Source organism: Echeneis naucrates, chromosome 3, assembly GCF_900963305.1.
Source record: "Echeneis naucrates chromosome 3, fEcheNa1.1, whole genome shotgun sequence".
Taxonomy (NCBI): domain Eukaryota; kingdom Metazoa; phylum Chordata; class Actinopteri; order Carangiformes; family Echeneidae; genus Echeneis; species Echeneis naucrates.
In genome coordinates, this window is record NC_042513.1 from 25,565,063 (window position 1) to 25,585,159 (window position 20,097).

The 20,097-nt window shown below is 45.9% G+C and overlaps 1 protein-coding gene across 1 annotated transcript in view; it reads right to left on the bottom strand.

Moving 5' to 3' along the window:
- Positions 1-1,061: 1,061 nt before the first annotated feature.
- nkd1 (NKD inhibitor of WNT signaling pathway 1) overlaps positions 1,062-20,097 on the bottom strand; it is a 30,244-nt gene continuing 11,208 nt past the window's right edge. Inside the window, exons 4-10 of the mRNA XM_029499127.1 lie at positions 12,574-12,631; positions 9,118-9,221; positions 8,910-9,005; positions 7,042-7,189; positions 6,102-6,183; positions 5,521-5,648; positions 1,062-5,002 (exon numbers count right to left, since the gene is read on the bottom strand). Of these exons, the coding sequence (XP_029354987.1) occupies positions 4,470-5,002; positions 5,521-5,648; positions 6,102-6,183; positions 7,042-7,189; positions 8,910-9,005; positions 9,118-9,221; positions 12,574-12,631 (1,149 nt within the window). The 3' untranslated portion in view covers positions 1,062-4,469. The remainder of the gene's footprint in view (positions 5,003-5,520; positions 5,649-6,101; positions 6,184-7,041; positions 7,190-8,909; positions 9,006-9,117; positions 9,222-12,573; positions 12,632-20,097) is intronic.

The following is a 20,097-nucleotide window of genomic DNA, read 5'->3' on the forward strand; positions in this document are numbered from 1 at the left end:
CATTCTGTGACACCACAGTGGAGATACAGTGAAGAGGAGCTTAACTTGGCTACACACACGCACACACACACACACACAAAAACACACACACACACACACACACACACACACACACACACACACACACCAGTCCTTGAAAGTGTTAGGATTCGGGTTAGGCAACAAAAAATACAAAATGTTCAAGAAAACTGATCAATATTGGAGAGAGAAAAGAGAAATTTCAGCCAGGCAGCAGTAAACACGTCATCCTGAATCGCTCGCTCACACGAATCCCGTTTTTGTCACCGTTTGACCTCGAGAATGATCCGTCACAGGTAGACTCTCTCAGCATTTAACAGAGAAATAAAAGTGAAATGCACTTCAACAGATCAGCTGGTGGGTTTGTTGTTGTTGTTGTTGTGCACTTTTCCGACATACGCCGTAGGGGTGGGGATGTTTATTGAGGGATTACGTAGAAGATGTTTGTGAGGACGTTCCTGTACAGGTTTAGCGAAAATTGCTGTCTAAATTAGTTTTATTGACTCACTGGCCTTGTTAACTATTTGTGGCCGGTCCAGGTGATAAAGGACGGACAGAAACTATTTCACAGCAAAGATCGTCAGCTGACTGAGCCCTTCAGCCAATGAAACGTCGACATTCAACATTTAAGATGATCAGGCCACCAACAGCACAGCAGACACGGTTTTAAAGGAAATCACGGTAGTCACACCTCATCTGTTCTCCTGCTCAGGCTCAAAATGAGAAGATTAATAAGCACTCTCAGGTCTGTATACTAAATATGAAGCCAACAGCAGCAGCTGGCTCACTTAGCTTAGCATTAAGAAAGAAAATTAGGGTTCATTAAATATTCCGCCTAGCAGCACCTTTAAAGCTAATTGATATGCTGCAACTCATTCTCTCTCAGTGAGAGAGCAAATATATTTATTTCCCTGCCCTGTAAGTCAGAAATGTTTTTGAAAGCCATTCGGTACAAAAGTTATGTTTTATCATAAATAACAGGCGCATTAACATAAATACAGACGTCATTTAAGGGAAAGAAGTCATAAATTCTCATTATACACATCGAATCTTAACAATAACACATGTACTTCCAGTGAAAAATGAAAGAAAGTCACTCCAAAAGTCAGTGAGTTAATAAGGAACAGGTTCATACTTTAATAAAAGGGTATTTCCCCTTGGCACAGATCTGCTATCAAATAAATAAAGCAATTAATCAAATACAATCTATATAACTAAACAGTCATGAAGGGAACCAACAGCTAGTGCTAAACAACAAATACCAAGTGAAAGTTTGCATGTGTGCGTGGAAAAGAAACAGCTTGAGACTTCGGTGTGGCGGTGTGTGTGTACCAGGAGCACTAGCTGACATTAGGCAGAGATATTTGACAGGCATTGATTATAAATAAGATTTTTTTTTTTTAATTATTATTATTTCTAAACGGCGCTGGTTTAATCTTTCTGCAGTCCACTATGTACATCAGGTTTTCAAAAAAACGTGTGGAGCGATTCGTGCTGTGTTAGCACGGAGAGGCGGCGCTGAATGCTGAATATCCAACACGACGGGACAGACGATGATGGATCTGGAACAGATTTTCTGCTCCACATAGAGGCGTTCATAATTTGAAACATTAAAGGTACACTCGCTCTCGTATAATATAATAATCTGGCAAACGGAAAAATACAGACAGATTCTTGGAGCTTTAGAGGAAAAGCTGATGACACAAACAAACAAACAAAAAAAAAACACCTGCACTTGATCTTTTTTTGTTTTCCCTCTCCAAATATAGATATTGCCAGACTTTGACAAAAGACAGGCAGATAGCGACAGTGGTGAGGCTGCAGAATGAGGTTTTGACAACACGCATTTTCTTTGAAGGAAGAAAATGAACTTCTCTCCCAAACCCTTTAATACCGCCAAGGAACCTTCCAGCTCAGTGAAGCAGCCCGAGTCACTTGAGGTAATTCTATGAAAGTGAGTTATGTGTCATCGGTAAAACTTTCCCTGGTTTAAAAGTTACAACCATGCTGTGAGTCTGAGCGAGCCTTTTACTCAAATTCCTTCACTCGCCGTGTCCAATCAGACCACCCTGCTGGACAAACAGCGGCCTGCTCGCCTTCCGCTCACACAAGAGGATTAAATTTAGACTCCCACACTGGTATCGATGCTGTTTTGGGTGCGGTGAAGCTTTGACAAAGGAGCTACAGTGTTCTAAGGGTTAAGGGTCTGTTGTCCGGGAAAAAGAGCGTGAGGTAAAGAAGCTGAAGTATGGAGCGCAGCTGTGATCCCCCTCGGGGAAATGATGCCATTTTCCCCCAAGCAGGTCCCGTCAGACGACCTGTCTGCCTGGTGCCTCTCGCTAAAGGACAGCCTGCAGCTGTAGGAGGATGTCGCAGGCCTGAGGACACGACTGGCACATACTGCATTCTTCTCATCCCCAAAACGCACGCACTTATGTCGGAACGGTGGCAGCCTCCGGTTCCAGGAGTGATTCACTCAAACCCGCCATCACTGCAAGGAAGTGGGAAGTGCAGCAAAAGGTCAGCAGGGCAAACGGCGGTGGATAATCCCAAAGAGACCAGGCAGCTCTTCACCGAGCACGTTTTTTGTTTGTTGCGCGCGCCACCATGCAGCGCTCGTGGAGCATCATGGGACATCGTGAGCAGGCAGTCACCGCTGCTGGCAGGAGAGCAGCGCTGGTGAGTTATGGGCCTAGTGGAGACTGCGAGCCGGGCCGAGTGTTATCCAGCACCAGAGGAATGAGACAGCTGAAAGGGCCCTCGCCCCGCCGCACCACAAAGAAAGACCTGCTGACAGCTGGGGGACAGGAGGATGCCAGGAAACAGAGGGAGCAGCCGCGTGACCTCGGGGGCGGCTCTGCCGAGGCCCCCGGACATCAGAGCTGCTGGCGTGAAGGGAGAAAAATAAAAAAGACCACAGAGCATGAGAACTTCCAGGTGTGAATATGTGTGACTGGCTGGGCTCTAAAGCGAACGGGGCAGCGGTGAAAAATGTAGTAATTGCTGTAAAAGAAAGGTCAGACTTCATGTTAATTCATGAAAGAAACTTCTAACTGGCTGGAAGGTTTTCCGATGTTCGCAAATTACGCTACGGGGCCGGAGGCAGAGCTCGTGTTCTTTACCGCTCTGATGTCACAAATCACAAGACAGAGAACATGTGATTCAACTCCAACGGAGTTTATGTGGAGAGATAAACAGCATTAAACTGAACTCAGATTCGTCTTCAAAGCTACAGACGTCCTGAACAGCAGGATTTTAGTCGCTCAGCCATCATTTCTGGGTCACGCTGATCACGTGGTGAGAAGGTTGAGACGAAGCCGTGTGTGTGTGTGTGTGTGTGCGTGTGTGAGAGAGACTGAGCGGGTTATACACTTCGATATATATTCTGATGAAAATGGGGCTGCAAGTGGTCTTATAAAATGTGGCTGTGTAAGAAAACAAACACAAAAGCTTCAGATAGTGAATACAAAGATATCACATTATCAGTAAAGCTTATAAAATTGATAACAATATATACCTTATGTACAGTCAAGGTTAGTTAATAAAAGGAGCTTTTCAACACTTCAGTACTGCAAATTGTGACACAATTTTTCTTCTTTCCCAAAAAAAAGTTTTGACGCAATTTGAAAATAACTTCTGAATGCTTAGTCAAAGTCACCATTACAACAACAATTAGGATAAAATTAGAGGTAGCAGCACATTTGGGATCTGTGTTTTTTTACTCTTCCTTCCCATTAAACTTGCTTTCAGGGTATTGCGTGCTCAGATCATAATCTTTTTCATTTTTCATCTTCAAAAACCTGCCTGACAGCCAGCTTTTAAATACTCACGCACCCGTGAGCGCACTTCAAGTGGTTTTCAACAGACACCAGTGACGTGACACTCACACACACGCACACACACACACACACATACTCTACACACTTTCTACGCCTTCACATTCGCACAACGTTTCACACAAACACACATACATGCTATGCCCTGCTCTCCTATCGTCTATATTCCTTCATATATTTTCATCTTTGCACCACAGTCTGTCCTTCTCACGTCCCTCCTGTTAGTTTAAAAACCTTTTGGCTTAGTGGTCTGGAAGGGTCGTGGTGCTGGTTCGAATCCGTACAGTTCGTCGGGTCGTGGGACACAACGTGAGAGGAGCGTCCGAGCTGTTTATTAAGTCTGCTGCTCCCCGTTCCTCCTCTCAGGCCCCAGCCGAGATCCTCAGTCCTGCTGCGCACCCGAGTCTGACCAAGCTGTTCATAACACTGGTTAATAACATCTCCGCACTGGACTGCCCCTCCCATGAGCCTCCTCTCCACCCCCCGTGTCCCGTGTCCACTACGAAGCCGCTGGTGGGCTGACTGCACGGTGTTGGAGGAGGACACCGTCTGCAGCTCTGGTTTAGGTTTTGTGGAGCCGCAGGAGTGCTGGGCTGTCGCAGGCCAGGCGGAAATTCAGGACTGATAGAAGTGGTGGTAGTGGTGATGGTGTTCGTGGTGGTGGTGGTGCTCGTGCCGCTGCACCACCTGCGCCAGCCCCCCTTCGTAAAGCAGCACGCTGGGCAGGTCCCTCACCTGCTCCTTCTCCACCACTGGTCCTGAAGCCGCCAAAGGGGCTAAGGCGCGATAGCCCTGGCTCTCCTTGGAGCGCTGCTTGTGCTTGCGGTAGGGCGCTGCGGACTGGTGAGGGGGGGTCTGGCTGGGCAGCGCCGGGGGGAGAGGCACGCCTCGGCTTCTCATCACCCTGCCGCTGATCTGCGCGGGAGGCGTGCGGCTGTGGGTCTTGGGAGAACGGAGGCCGTGCTTTCCTGAGTCTTGGCCTCGCGGCCGGGGCGGGTGGAGGCCGTCCTGAGCAGCAGCATCCACGGCAGTTTGCAGGCGGCGGTGGTGGGAATGGGAGTGGCCATTCTCTGGTTCGTGGGAGCGAGAGCGAGTCTGGTTGGACGAGCGGGTCTGAGGCTCCGCCTTTGTCGGCTCAGTAACAGGAGCTGCGAAAGAGACAGCCGTCATCATTTTAGGCGAGAAAGCAGCATCACAGAACTGGTGAGTATTAAAATTTATTTCATGGATACTCAAACCCCAGTGAAGAAAAATATCTGCCAACAGCTCACTAATAAAGATCCAGTAAAAAGTTTCCCGATAAGATTCTGGCAGCTTCTTTCAGGTTCTGTCCTCGTGCAGATTATCCTGACACGCTCTCAACAGAACCAACATTAAACTAATCACATGTCATCACTGACCATCAGATCCAGCCTGCAGCTTATTAGCCCTGATATTTCACTTCACAACGGCCCGTTCTGCTGATGGGCTTCAGCCGTGAACACTTGATGTATTGTGCTCGCCTGAGCCCAGATGTTTGTACTGGCGAGGAGCTCAGTGGGTTGGTAGTTCCACCTTATGGCTCCAAGCAGGTGCCACAGTAATGAGGGCCCCTGGATGTAGCTTCAAAGGGGCCACTGCATTTCTACCCCCCCACCCCCCTTACCTCTGGCCCCGGTCCACTCACCGGCTCCGAAGCGGGATGTGTAGTTTTCGATGCCTGCCAGGTCCAAGTAGTGGTTCCTGCGTTCCAGGTTCTCATCCACACAGTGGCGCTGGCAGCCCTGCTGGGTGTGGTGGTCACTGTGGTGGCGCCTGTGGACACGAGCGGCACCTCTCATTAGGTAGCAGTTTGGGTCAGTGAGGTTCAGCATGGTAGTGTTTGGACAAAGTAAAACAAGTGTTCCTTATGATCAGGCAGCAGCAGGGTAATTGTTAGAGAAGTGAGATTGTGACGGGAAAATCACAGGTTTGAACCTCAACTGGAAGTATCCGAACAGCGGAGCGACTCTCCCCTCCGCCGCAACGAGACTCCTTCTCAATGCAGTTGAAGGTAAATTTGGGCAAAACTAATGAAAGAGGTCTCAAAATCCCACGTGTGCGAACATCCACTGCCTCTGGGAACTATTCTGAGAATATTTTCTTGCGTTCTGTTTCAAAAGTGGATGTTCGAATGAGAGATCTAGCAAAAAATAAAACGATAATGAAATTCGGATTCTTCTTCTTGGGGCTTAAATAATAGAAACTGTTCAGAGGAGGTGAGTGTACCTTAGGAGTGCTCGAGTCTTCTTGTCTGCACTCTTGGGGTCTTCTGTACACTTGTCATTTCTCTCTCTGGGGTGGGACAAGTCTGTGTACGTGTGAAAGACAGGAGGCTATTATCAAACAGCTACACACTCACACATACACACGACAACAGTCACACAAGCCTCAGAATAAAGCAACCTTTGTTTTGGGGTTTTACTTTGAAGATCTATAGAAAAGGAAAAACAACAATGCTTCATTTATTCTATTTTCTACTCCCAGCCTCTTATAAGGCGTGAAATGAAATAAAAAAAAAAAAACCAAGAAAAAAAAAAAAAAAAAAAAAAAAAAGACTTCAGAAATAGTTTATTAAGGCTGCGAGATCTGATGCAGTTTGAAATTAGCATGAAGGCAAGCGGCGATATTTTCAAAGCTTGCTCTGTTTGAATCTCTTGATGGATATTTATAGTCGAAACAATAGGACACAAACACACAGGAATATATACTTTTTAAGATATTCTTCCCTGACTACTTGTTTACCAAGTCATCAGTGAGAAAAGTTAAGTTGAACGTAGCTATATTTTCCCAGCAGCTCTGAGAAGATCGGGGGGGGGTTGAGAAGAGCAGGAAAAAAAGGGAACTTTGGAGAAAAGAAAACTGGCTGTGGTTATCAAAAGGACTCAGCACATCTCTTAAGGTTTCTTTTAGAGTATTTGAAGGCGCTGAGGGAGGGGGCCTCCGTCACTCCCCCCATCATTAAAAATGAACCCCATTGAGCGGGAGAGATGAAGCAACTCCGAGACTGTGACGAACAAAGCTGCGACAGGCCCGAAGCAGCCGCCTTTCTGCATGACAACAAACACATCTCTGGCTGAGCTGACAACAGGCAACACAAGGGAGACCCCCAAAATGCCCTTTCCTCTTCTCCTCTGCCCCCCCCCCCAATGTTAACGCAAGCTTTTACCTGCTGCACCTTGCGTGCAACTCCGCCACCGCTGGCTAGAATCGGGAGCCACTGAGAGCTTGACCCGCAGAGTCTTGCTGCTGCCAGGCGAGTGGTTGACGGAGGCGTCCACGACCTCGTAGATGGTGTGCAGCAGGCTGGTGATGTCCTGCAGGAGCAGAGAGGTTAGGGGAACGTGTTTGGGCTGGGGAGGTTTTCCTGTACAGCAGCTTCCATTGATCGCAACATGGAGCAAAGACTTTGCTGATCTTGCTAACACGGAGACAGAATTTCAGTGCAAATATTTTACAAAAGAAAAAAAAAAAAGGGAATATGCTGAAGGACGCTAGACTTACTTATTAGATATCGCTGTTTGAATTCAGTACTCTGCAGCAGCTTTGTGCATGTATCATGAACTTCATGCTAGCGAGGAATTTAAAGAAGTGACTCAGACGACAGCGAGCAGAGAAACACACTGATGTCAGTTGTTTTAGTTCAGCTTTCCCAGTGAAGCGATCAGACGGGGTGTAAAGACAAGTTATAAATTCATGAAAAGGAACGTCTCTGCGGTAGCAGGGGAGGCTGACTGAGATGTCAGACCCAATATCAGTCATCTTACAGCTGTGCGGGATCGAGACTTTTTCTGTTTCATCTCTCAATGTCTCTTAAATGACTGAGCTCACGTCTGTACGTGCGCGGCTACATGCGTGTGGATTTTCAAATAAATAAAATAATGAACACATATACATAAAAGGCACTCAGGCAGCAAATTCAATTGCAAAGTGCCCTTGTCCACACATGCAGGAGCAACGGGAGCATGCAAGCAGATATTTTCATGTAACTAAAGCTCATTACAGCACTCTGCCTGAGGCCACGCAATAGGAGGGATCGAATTATTGGAACAAAGATAAAACAATAAAAACTAAAACAATTACCAACACCAACACTTTCAAATTAAAAGTGATAGCACGTTTACTTCAGAAAGAGGTAGCCGACCATATTTGGCCTGCTTCATTTGCACATAAAATAGTGCCGTCTCTGGTGGCTGTTTATATTATTTATATAATCAGCACCAACGAGTGTTTTGTGCTAAATACTGAGCTAATGACTCCCTCTTCAGTGTTAGATCTAAGATATTTTCATCAGAAACCCGGTTTTAATCATCCATACAAGTTTCAGCAGGTATAAATGTTCGGAATCTCAAATCTCATCAGCGTTTTATTTTATGCAACTTCTCCAAAAGAGCATAAGAATTAAGTCTTCACTAGCCTGATTTTCACTCACTATACCATTCTGGCTCATAAGGAAAGGGGACTGTTACGAACTCCTCAGGGACTGGATCCACATACAGTTTTCAGATATAGAATATCTGTAAAAGAGGGAATGAAAAAATATCAGATCTTTCTTTATTTTTTTGTTTCTCTTTCTTTTTATTTGTGTGAAGAGGTACAAAAAAAAAAAGAAAAACTAGAGAAGAAAGCTTTTCTTTCCTCCTGCAAGGGGGCCGCCTGCCGCCTCGTGAGCTGTGGAGCCACAGGCATTGCCAAAAAAACTGCACAACCATCCACACAGAGGACAGCTCCGGTCTCTCTGTGGCGTTTCAAGATGTTCTCAACAAAAAAATAACAAAACAACACAGGCCTTTTTCTAATGCTCTTTCACATCTGTACCTGGCAGACCTGAGCCACGAGGTTCCTCAAAGGAGTGGGAACACAGACAGTGCTGGGTTTGGTTCTTAGGAGTGAGACTGGGTGAAAGGCGTATAGCTTCTCTCCTCACTTCCTTTTTCGGGTGCGGTGACACCAGCTAACAAGTCGAAGTAGATTCACCTGGACTGGATCTACTGTGCGCTTTTATTCGTACGCTCGTTCATTCAGATCTGTTTGTACCTCTCTGGTTACTTTGCCGTTGTTGTCAAAGTCGTAGAGGGTGAAGGTCCACTCCTGCCTGTTGTCCTCCTCCACAGACACGGCGCACTCCAATTCCTGAAACAGAGCAGAGTCAGACTATCAGCATGGAGTGTGTGTCTGTCCCGTCGCTGCCCCAGTTTCATCCAGAGGGGAGGTAATAAATGTCCCGTTCAGTGTTGACACTCACTTCAAACTGGAGTTGTTTCTGCGGCCCTGCGGGGGATTGGCTGTCCCTCTCCTGCATCTTCTCCTCCACACAGCAGCTGTCTGTCTTCTCCGGGGGTAAAGCCACTGCAGCGACACACACACACACACACACAGACACACACAGAGACACAAAGATAAAAGAGGGAGCCTCGGGATGGAAACGGTGAGTGCAGTCGTAACCTGAGGATACGTCGTTGCCTTCAAGTGTTCCTTGTAAGCTCCCACTTCCGAGCTTGGCAGTCGCAATTAAGTTGTGTCACACATTGAAAGGTTGCTGGTTGGGAAAAAATCTTCACAGCCACAGACCTCTCTGTGTCCCACTGAAATTATATTTTATACCGATAGTGTTTAAAAAGGCAGCGAGGGTTACGTTAGCATAAGTAAGGTATGTGCTGTACCATCTTTAATTTCCAAAACTATGATCATTTGTCTCATTTTAGACGCTTTAAAGTGCATCTGTCGGTAAGGAGAATGCACCCATGGAGCTGGATTTGAGAGCTGGTGCTCTAATTAACTCTCATGTCAAATCACATTGATTACTGCATCATGGCAGAGAGCAGAGTATCAGGTGGCTTTCGATTATAACTTGTGGAACTAAAACAGCATCTGAACATCAAAGACCTATAGGAGGCCCCTGAGTCACCCCGCTCAGAGCAGCGGAGCTCATCATTTTACGGCACGACATTCATTACACTGCCAGCCAGACGGAGAGCACAGGAAGACCGTCCGGAGGGAGCGGTAATCTGTCGCATGCATTTTACCGGTTCATCTGAGCGGGGCCGGTCCAACCTGGCAACGCTTCCTGCCTCACTGTGCTACACCTTATGGCAGAGATATTTGTTGTTGAGTTGATGAACATGGTTTGGGACCGCGCTCTGTTCAGAAACGCGCAATACGGACTTTGATTCAACATTAGTGATGTCTGAGATCACAGCTAATGGTAACGTATCCGAGGATCGGATGGTATTGTGAGGCGGTCCACGCTGCAGGACAGAAATAACATGACTGCCATTGTGTGGTTGGATGTTTTGAGTTCCAGAGTTGGACAGCAGCCCAGATCTAATGCCACCGGATATCCTCCTCTGCTTTGAAATCCAACATTTGTTTGACACACGAGGCCGCAAATACACGCAACGTGTAACCGAGACCGGCGAGGTGTGCACGTTAGCCCCCTCGCAGACCTCTATGAGTTATGGCTACCTGGACAGATCTTTGCTTCGTCTTCGTGAAGACGTACACACACACACACACACACACACACACACAGCCTCCCCATATGTTCCGTCTCTGGTCATTCGCTTTGCTGTGCAGAAGCGTCAGCACCCTCCTCCACCATCCAATCACAGGTCTGCATACAGCGAGCACACCCACAGACCACGCCCCCCTCTCGCTGCCACCCTCCACAGCTCCTTTCTCCTCCCACCACACTTTGAAGTTCCATTCTCAAACCTTCTGGAAGAGGATCAGAAAGGCTGTAAAACAGAATCACTAATTAATTAAGCCAAGTCAAATCTGAAACACTGTTTGTTTGCTTGCCAACAGAGCAGACACAACAGCCCAATTTCTTTCCTCCTGATCCAAAGCAGATCAAAGCAGACCTGTCTCATCCCTGGGTAGGGGAAAATGCCAAGAAATGAAAGGCATCATCCCAGGGAGCTTTCACCAACTTTTTGGAGAGGAGCAGCATTTGGGGTCCTGCTGTTTGATCATCTGAGGTGCTCAAAGGGAACATTGTGTGCAGGGGCAAATCTGTTCCGTAGCAGACTCAATATGGTGGTGAGATGCTTATCTCAGAGCTAATGAAATGCCGGGAGGAGTAACAGTAATCTGCTATCGCCCCTTCCCCCACGACCCCCACCCACCCCTCCACCACCAGAGACATAAGCCGACTCTTTATGAGAGAAGCTGCCGCCAGGGGATTGGCTGCACATCAGATCCGCGGGGCAAAGATGAGGGCAGCCTCGGCTGGCACCCTCCATGCTGAGCCTGCTCCACTAACCCTGCTACACACACACACACACGCACAGGCAGGCATACACTTTAACACATGCACAAACACAAGTTTTGGCAGGTTGGAAAAGCTGCCCCACACAGTGAGCCATCACACCCAGCTTAGCCTGACTACTGTATTACATGTAACTGAGCCTGCCACCCCCTCGTGCGTTCAGTATCGAGGTGATTTTGGGATGGGCAGGATGATTTTCCCCTCCGCCACGAGCCTCCACCGAAGAGCTCAGCTATTCAGGAACGAAACATTTCACTTGACTGAAGCCTCGTTTAGCTTCTCAAAAACCGCGTGAACTGAAGCAAGTTGCTTCTGGACCAAAGGGTGCACAACTTCAGAAATTTCTAGTGCTATTCTTCTTCTTGCAAATGTGCAGCACTGTTGTTAAGACCCATTCATCACCGATCCCGTCCTCCCACTGCTGCAATTTTTGCTAGCTAGGTCTTTTCAAATCCTCAGGAAGCTTACCTCAGAAGTACTTCCTTAAACCTTAAACCTTAGTTAGTTAGTTAGTTAGTTAGTTAGTTAGTCCCGGCATCTCTGTTGTTTTTATTTGGGTGTTGTGCAAAGCATCTTGCTACAAGGACTATTAATTTATCAAAATTAAATCAATAGATAATCAATACATTAACACAGTGCCTGTAAATAAAACAGCTAACAATTTCTCAGGAAGAAATCTGTCTCAAAAATTAAGGTCGTTTTAACTTCAAGTGTGATGTTTGAGAAAAAGCCTTCAGATATTAAACGGTGATTACCTCAACCACTGCCAGTCAGCTAGGAAAACTATATCCCCCTCTCTCTGACTGGGCGCCAAAAATATTCTGGTTTGTGATGTTTTCTTACCCACAGATTTCACCCCCGATTTGCTGTCAACGACTGATATCTGAATTATAGAAATATTCACTAACAAAAATCTTTTATTGAAGCAAAATTATCCCGGCCCTGGCCCATTAATCACAGATGAATAGAGCAGCATACGTTAATTTGTGCTGAAGGGAGGACAAGCTTGGAGCAGACTCCGGTTCAGCCCAATGACTAAACATCCTTTCCATCTTCATTTATCAGCCATGTTACCGTTTGTACTTTGTGAGGCAGAACTGAAATAAAAGCCTCCCAAATTCTGGGCTGGTTTCATTCAGCTCTACACCTCATGTCCAATCTTGTCTTTAAATGGGAGGGACAGACTTTCGCCTCACGGAGCTCTTAAACCAAGATTACATCACATCAGGGGAAGAAAACATGGAGGAACGGGGACACTCTGTAGAGCACACGGAGGCGGGAGGGAAGGTAAAGGGGACCTCATCAGCACATTGTTGGAGTTAAGAGAGCGGGGAAAAAAGACGAACTCGGAGGCCAGGTGCTTACAGGTTTTAATTCAAATGAGACCGAACCGGTGTGACCTTTGGCGATGATGGAGATTAGGCGGCCTACCTTCTAAGCGGTAGTGTTCATCACCAATCCCATCAGCACAGGCTTCATCCATGGAGTCCTGGAGAGAGCAAGAGAAGAAGAGAGAGAGAGAAGAGACATATGTCAAGTCATATAACGGAGAATCATGAAACACATAAAACAAACATCTTTAACGGCGCAAATCCACAGCACAACCTTCCAACGCAGAGCGACATGCCCATATCGAAATTATAGCGTTCATACATCTATATATGAACAAAGTTTGACAGCTGCGTGCTGAGCTTAAACGGCGGCGGAAAGTTTAAGAGGCATCGTAATTGTAGGACTGAAACAAACTCAGCAGAAGACTGGCAGTCAGGGTTGAAACTATGAAAGATGCATCTAAATCACTGGAGGGAGTTGTGAGACAGGCGGTTGGTAGTAGAGCTATTTCCGTAGCGTGGCTATCGTTGCAGCGATGCGTTCAGATGCTTTCCTTTTTTTCTTTTTTTACCCCCCACCCTTCTGCCCCTCCCTGTCCTCTCCTGTCCTGTCCTGGCAGCTCTATCTGTTAGTGCATACCACAGAGACTGGAGGGACATGTGATCCCCGGACTTCACTGTGGAAAAGTCTGGCTCAGGTATCCATGTTGCATTTCAGTCATCTAACCAAAAAACCGTTACTCATGTGCTGACAGACTCACATACATGCACACACATCACTTTGTTTCTTATTTCAAAGTTTCCCATTAACTTATTATCTACAGCACAAAAAAAGTGAAACAAATACTCCCCAGGGTGACTCATCAAAGGCCAATTGTGACCTCTGAAAAGTTAATAAATAACCAAAAAAAATGTCAGAGCATCTGTGTTTATCGGCTGGTCCGGTAAATAGTGTGTTAAAAGCGAAACTGTGACAGCGTGATAGGGGATTTCTGTGTAATCCACAGAGGCAGAAGGTCAGATGGTGTGATCCTGCCCTCCTCGGTCTATCACCAGCCGGGCTGCAGCATCGTAGGTGGCCTCTGCAAGAGACAATACTGCAAACCGCAGGACTGACCGACTGACTTACCGGCTGTTCAGCTGGTTGCCGAAATTAGTGACAGTGTTGGTCTGAATAGCTGAACACACGTCACAGTGCAGTTTTCCTGAGCCTGCTCTGTTTTAGTTTTAGTTTCTATAGTTTCTATGATAACTGCAGGATCACACAACGGTCACAACACAATACAAAAAATATATATTAGTACTGCACACTAAGTTTGAACTGACATGTTAACAAAAGCCTCAAAACGTTTTACTTCTCCAATTTTTTTTGAACAAGGTCAATGATGAACTTTCATACTTCAAAATGGGTTTGTTTGCAGACGTTACACGAGTGCATCCAATATTTCACATTTGTCAGCTGAATTATAAATTCTATTGCCAACAAAAGCTAATGCAGTCAGTTATAGTTACGTGTAATGAATCAAATGCAATTTTCTGCCCTATTGAATAAAGGATGTCTACATCTGCAGGGCTGTGGCCGGTTTTCTGCGCAGTGATAAAAAATACTTGATATTTACGAAGAATTTAATTAAGTCCATTCTAATTTCGTCAATGTGCACACTTGCTTTCTCCAACCAGATCCAGGAGGGTTGCGTGATCATTTCTTGACCTTCTCTGATGGGTCACAATGGCGGCTTTGAGCCACATCGCTGGTTTGGTGTAAATCAGACCGAGGTCACATTAGAATTGGCGTCTCTTTCAATAATACGTTGTACAAAAATAAAATCACTCAATCACACAAATTCCTGCTATTCCTCACGCACAAGGGCAAACACCCACACCCGTACACAAACACAGCGTCCTGAGAGCTTTCCAGTTTTTTGATGGATGATCCAAAATTATTGAGGGGGGGGGGTGTTAGCCAAGAACATGAGAAAAAAGGGGGAAGAGGAATGTGCTAATTGGTTGTTGTCTGTGGTGATGGATGGTAGCTGTATTATTAGTATGCTGGGGTTACTCTGGGATTTGCTCTGGTCAGTGTTAAGAAAAAAAAAAAAAGCATCCCATGCTTTTTTTTTTTTTTTTTTTTTTTACTTCACACACACCCACACATAACTCTCATAAAAAGTCTCTGACCACTAAATTGAAATGGATATAGAAGGAAGTTGAAAAATAGTACTCTACTTTATTTGCCCTGTGAAAACGAAAACCAGCTCGCCTGGTAAATGTAATGATGCCAGATACTCAATCTTGATCTGTTTCACAGAAATAATATTATAATAAAACTGAAAATATTTGTTGGATATTTTTTCATGGACGTCCTTCAGATCCTCTGTGGGCCGTCACCAGAGTGGCTGAACTGATGACACGACTGATTCAGAGCTTGGCTCTCAGGTTTCAGGCAGTGATCGATCAGATTGTCCTACAACAAAAAAAAAACAAAAAACAAAAAACAAAAAACGTGGAGCTAAAAATAAAATGTTTGCACCCAAGCATCCTGTTTTCCCACCAGCCATTTGGTCGGGGAAACAATGGGGCAAATTTCTCATCCAATTTCAGAAATGGGAAGTTTTGAAGGGAGAAGCAAAAGATCTGTCCGCTCTGTGAGAAACACAATCAGGTCTGGCTCCAGATTGTCAGACTCCCTGATCGTTTTTTTACCTCACCTTCTTTCTCTCTGAGTCATATCTTGATATAATTCACAAACACTGCCAATGAAAAGATTTTTAAAAAAAGTTATAGCTTTTTTTCAGATTTATCTCGGCTGATGCAACACTTACAACAGTTAGAGAAACCGAACGGTCGACGAGAGAATAAGTTTCATTAGTCTCATTGGTTCGTCGCACAATGACCAACTACGTGGATGTAAAACGGTAAAAGAGCCATCAATCACGTTTGGCCCAGGAATGGGCCAATAATGGGCTCCTCTTGGGACCCTTTGTAATTCAAGGGTCAGGGGTCATAGTGAGGAGAACTACCCCCGCCCTCCTTTCCCCCACATTGGCTGGATTTCAGAGCAAATGAGTAAAATGTGAGCGTCAACCTTCCGCAAAGCAAAAATCATGATTATCAAGTAAACCTCATGTCGAGTGTCGTCATTTTTGGTTGTGCATGTTCGAATCCTGGTGTCATTTCAGACACTGCCTTTCCCGCTCATAGTCACCTGATCTGAACCCCCCCCCACCCACCCGACTTGCCACTGTCTGCCTGTTTTAAACCTGATTCTGTTCTCATGTTTTGGGGAATGTTCCTCTGTTTGTCAGCTCGTTTTGTTCTGGACCACGGCTTTTGTAACGGTCTCTTGAGTCTTGCTGTTGGATCTCTTTCCCCCAGAGCGTGACATTGGTTAGCACACTGTTTGGATGCTGCTTCGCTCTTCTGCGTGTCTCCGTAGTTTGTGAAATCCAGGCTGAAGGTCTCAGGATTCGGTCGCAGGTGCTGTCTTCAGGGCACAAATAAGCATCTTTCTGCTGCACTTGGGACCGGCTAGAACATTTTCCAGACATGATGTTAAATGTTCTGTGGAAACCAGAACATAAAGAATTTGGCTTTCAACAGCAGCCACATCCTTCAGAGCTTCTTCAGGGCCGATCGGACAAGGGCTTGTATGGCCCCTGTGTGTTTTTAAGTCATTCAAGCCCCTTTACAGAGAGTGATTTATTGCTGGACTATAACAGAACACAGTGTGCCTGCCACATTACAACATCCCATATACATAACTCGCCAGCCTGAAGGCTTGTTTGGGTTGGCCTCATCAATGGCATACTTTATGAATATGGATTTGTCAATGCCAAAGGCAGATTAGCAAATAAAATATAATTCAGAACACTTTGTAACGTGGACTCAAAACTTCAACAAATTTTTTTTACCCATATAATTTCTACAATGAAGTACAAATCGAGTTAACTGTTCATGTCAACATTAAATTAGTTAGCAATGCAACAACAGACTGACAACAACTGTCTTTCACATGCAGTTAAAGTGTGTGGCCGGGTCATACATAAAAACAGTCAACCTCAGCTGAAAATCTAACTTCATTCTAACTTCATGTCTACACTGAAGTTGAATAATACATGCAGTGTAGATGTGAGAGCAGCAAATCCAGAAAGTTATTCTGAAAACACATTCTTAAGGAAATTAAATGAAAATGCCTCGTTTCTGTTAACACTGGCCATTGTCAACTTGGCACACGAGTCAAATATGTCGGCTCTGAGAGGGCAGCACAGTTCCACCTTGTCAGCAGTTTCAATCAAAACCTCATCACTGCTCCAAAACAGTGAGATAATGTTTAATGGCCCGACTGTCTGCAGAGGCTGATCAGGATGAATGAGAATGAAGAAGTATTCAGCTGAGCACACTGTGAGCTACAGCAGAGCAGGGTGCAGTCTGAAAAGTTCACTGTGCCTAATTAGTCAAATGTGCAAACGAGGTTAAAGGAGTTCATTTGGTCTTAGGCTGCAAGACGGCAGGCGCTGGCTGCCAGGGGAGCATTTTGGTGATTTAAAAAAGAAAGTTGCCACTATCGTCATCTTTACCCCGGCGCTGCAGTCATGGACCCACTGGGCCACTTCTCTCCACGAGCTTGCTTGAAAGCGAAAGGGTACATTAAAGTGCAAGTAATGTGTACTCGTATGTGATTGTGGGAAAGTCCCACAAGGCCTCCCGGTCTCAGTGCTGTCTGCCTCCACGACCCACCACACAGGCTGACAATTTAAGCGGCCGACGACAGCTCCCCCTGATCGCGCGCCAGGGCTCAGTGGAGGCAGGCCTCTCGAGCAATCGCAGCACCGCTGGCACTCCATCAAAACCCAGGAAAAATCTCATTAGGACTGCGGCTGGGGGCCTCCTGCCTCGTTGTCCGCACGGAGTGAGAAAGCACCTTCAGGATTGCGACGTTCGGAGCGGCGACACACATAAAAGGCAGGACAGGAAGAGCGACGGAGACAAGAGAGAATATGGGCTGCTTCCCCTGGGCCTCCACAGCGGAGACAGCCGAGGTCGGTGACACTCACATAAAAGAGAGGGTGAGAGAGAACCTTTACCGAAAGTGATTATCACTTGTGTCATATTCTTCACAGCCAGAGCATGGCCAATAACTGTAAAAATATGTAGACTTGGCAGAGATTGGAGGTGTGATAAAATCCAAGGAAGGAGGAGTGCACGGCCCGCAGCCTTTGCTGTCCTTGCAGCAGGTATGTTAAGATACACTCCAGTTGTCATCATGTATTTGTACTTTGTCCCATAAATTTACTGCACTTGGGCAGGGAAGTGATTTTGACTGATTCTCTAGCTGACCTGGAAAGCAGCCACTAAGTAAAGTTTATGAATAACTAATGGAGAAAACAGCTGTAGCGCACAGGGACTTTCAAAAAGCTCAAGCACACACACACACACACACGCACACGACCTCGATGTTGAAAACCAAGAAATGAAACAACAAAAAATCTTATTAGTTTTAGAGCTGCAAATTAGCTTATAGGTGTAGCATTACTCGCAACAGACCTCCAGAGAGGAAATACCCCCCCTCCCCACCATCATCCCAGAGAGTAAACTGAGATACACCGGAGGCTGTTTCAAAGGACCGAGCAGCACGGCTCCTGGAATCTGGAGCAGCGCCTATCCTGCAGTACGCGGTGGTGCTGCTGGAAGGGGACCACCAGTCGTCGTCAGACGGCAGCTTAAACCTGGTTCCGGTCCTTTGCAGTTCCTTAACCGTGGAGTGCCCCTCACCTTCCAGCAGCATTAAACGGCCTCATTCAAAGCACCACGTAGCAGTAAAACATGACGCACAGAGATGGAGCCGAGATAGAGGATGTTGATGTGAGGTAGTGTAGCGCTGCGCTGTCTCCGAGTGAAGCTTCAAAGGGGATCAGTTTTCACACATGAATTAAAGAGCTCAGATAATCATATAGAACAGCGAGACTGACGCGAGACGGTCCCGTTTACGGTGGAAGATTCTCAGACACCTACAAACCGAGAGACACAGCCAATTACCGTGTCAGCGTTTCTCTCTATCCAAACAAGACGCATCTGCTTAATTTCTCAAGGAGGCCATCAGGATCATCGTCACCTCATGAGGCATTGAGGTAGTTTCTTGACTCTGCTCCAGCAGAACAGATGCTTACTCGTCTAAAATGTCAGGGCCTCGCAACAAAGTGAGCAAATGTATAAAAGTGATCTCATGAGCAGTCTGCACTGCCAAAGTGGAAGTCATGACGGCTGTGTTTTTCTTTTTTTTTCATGGCTTTGATAAGAAATTTTACTTTGCAGAGGTCACAGATTGTAAATCCTTTGATGTTGAACCCTTCACATGCACCATTAACATAACACACGCTACCTAACGGATTCTTTTAATCTGGACAATTTTACAGGACATTTAGTGCAAGTTTAATATTCATCTTTGTGAACTGGACTCTGCTCCCAAAAAAAAAAACATAAGGGCTTTATCAGACATGGAAATATTAAGCTGTTGCAACACCTAGTTGTAGGCCCCAGTTGACCTCTTATGTTTTTATTTTTTTTCCTTATGCATCTCAAAAACTCTGTCTCACTTGACTTTGTACTTAAGTTGAGTAGAGCTCAAACAAGATGATAAATAATTGAGCAAGCAATCCTTTACTAAAAATGGCTAACGTGTAATTTGAAGTCTCAGGGGGAGAATCAAAGACGGACACCTTCTGTGCAGACTCGGCGGCCCCACGCCTGACACCCCTCAGTCACGGCACACCCACTTCTCTTCCTGCAACCCCAGGAAGGAAATTATAGCCACCGAGTTGGGATCCATCACCAGGCAGGTCGGAGGAAGCTGCTCTATGATTAAAGTGTGCATGGTCAGCAACACCGAGACTGGAGGGGTTTGAAGAGACTGCACATGCCAGAAGGCTTACTGTGTTAACTCTAGTTCACAACACAGGTCATGCACAGATTTTTACACACACACACACAGTCCAGAGGCACTTTAGTGAGGCTGACATAAAGCCCTGCGTGTGGAGGAGGTGCAGTTCAGCAGCTCCGCTCCGTGCACCCTTTACCAAGTCAAATGATACGGTATGTCTGTGTAAATGAAGTCTCTGACATCGCCGAATTAGAGGTTGCAAAGCCACGTGACGAGACATGGATATGTGAATTTCTGCACACGTGTTGTTTGCTCTTCGAATCCGTTTGTTTTGTTTTGTTTTTTTTTGTTTTTTTTTTACAAGACCCACAAGTGCCACGATTGGATGCCTTCCTTTTTGTGGAGCGATAGTGCACAGACACCAGTCATTTCTCCGTCAGATTAACATTGCAAACACTGCTGGTCACATTACCTCACCCACATCAAAGGCTGCCTCCTGAAAGGCTCAGTGGAATATTAGCAGAGATTTACAGCTCTCATCGCTACGCTTCAGAAACATGCTGATCTGAAGTAATCTCCCTCCCCCTCTCTCTTTTTTGTGTTTTATGTGTGAAGTTGGCCAACACTTTAATGACCCATTTACAAAACTTTTACACCTGCGAAGATAAGCTTTTACAACCCAGTCAGCCCCCCGGGCACGAAGGCCTACCTGTTATTCAAGGTAACGGCCTTTATTAGTGTTTGAAA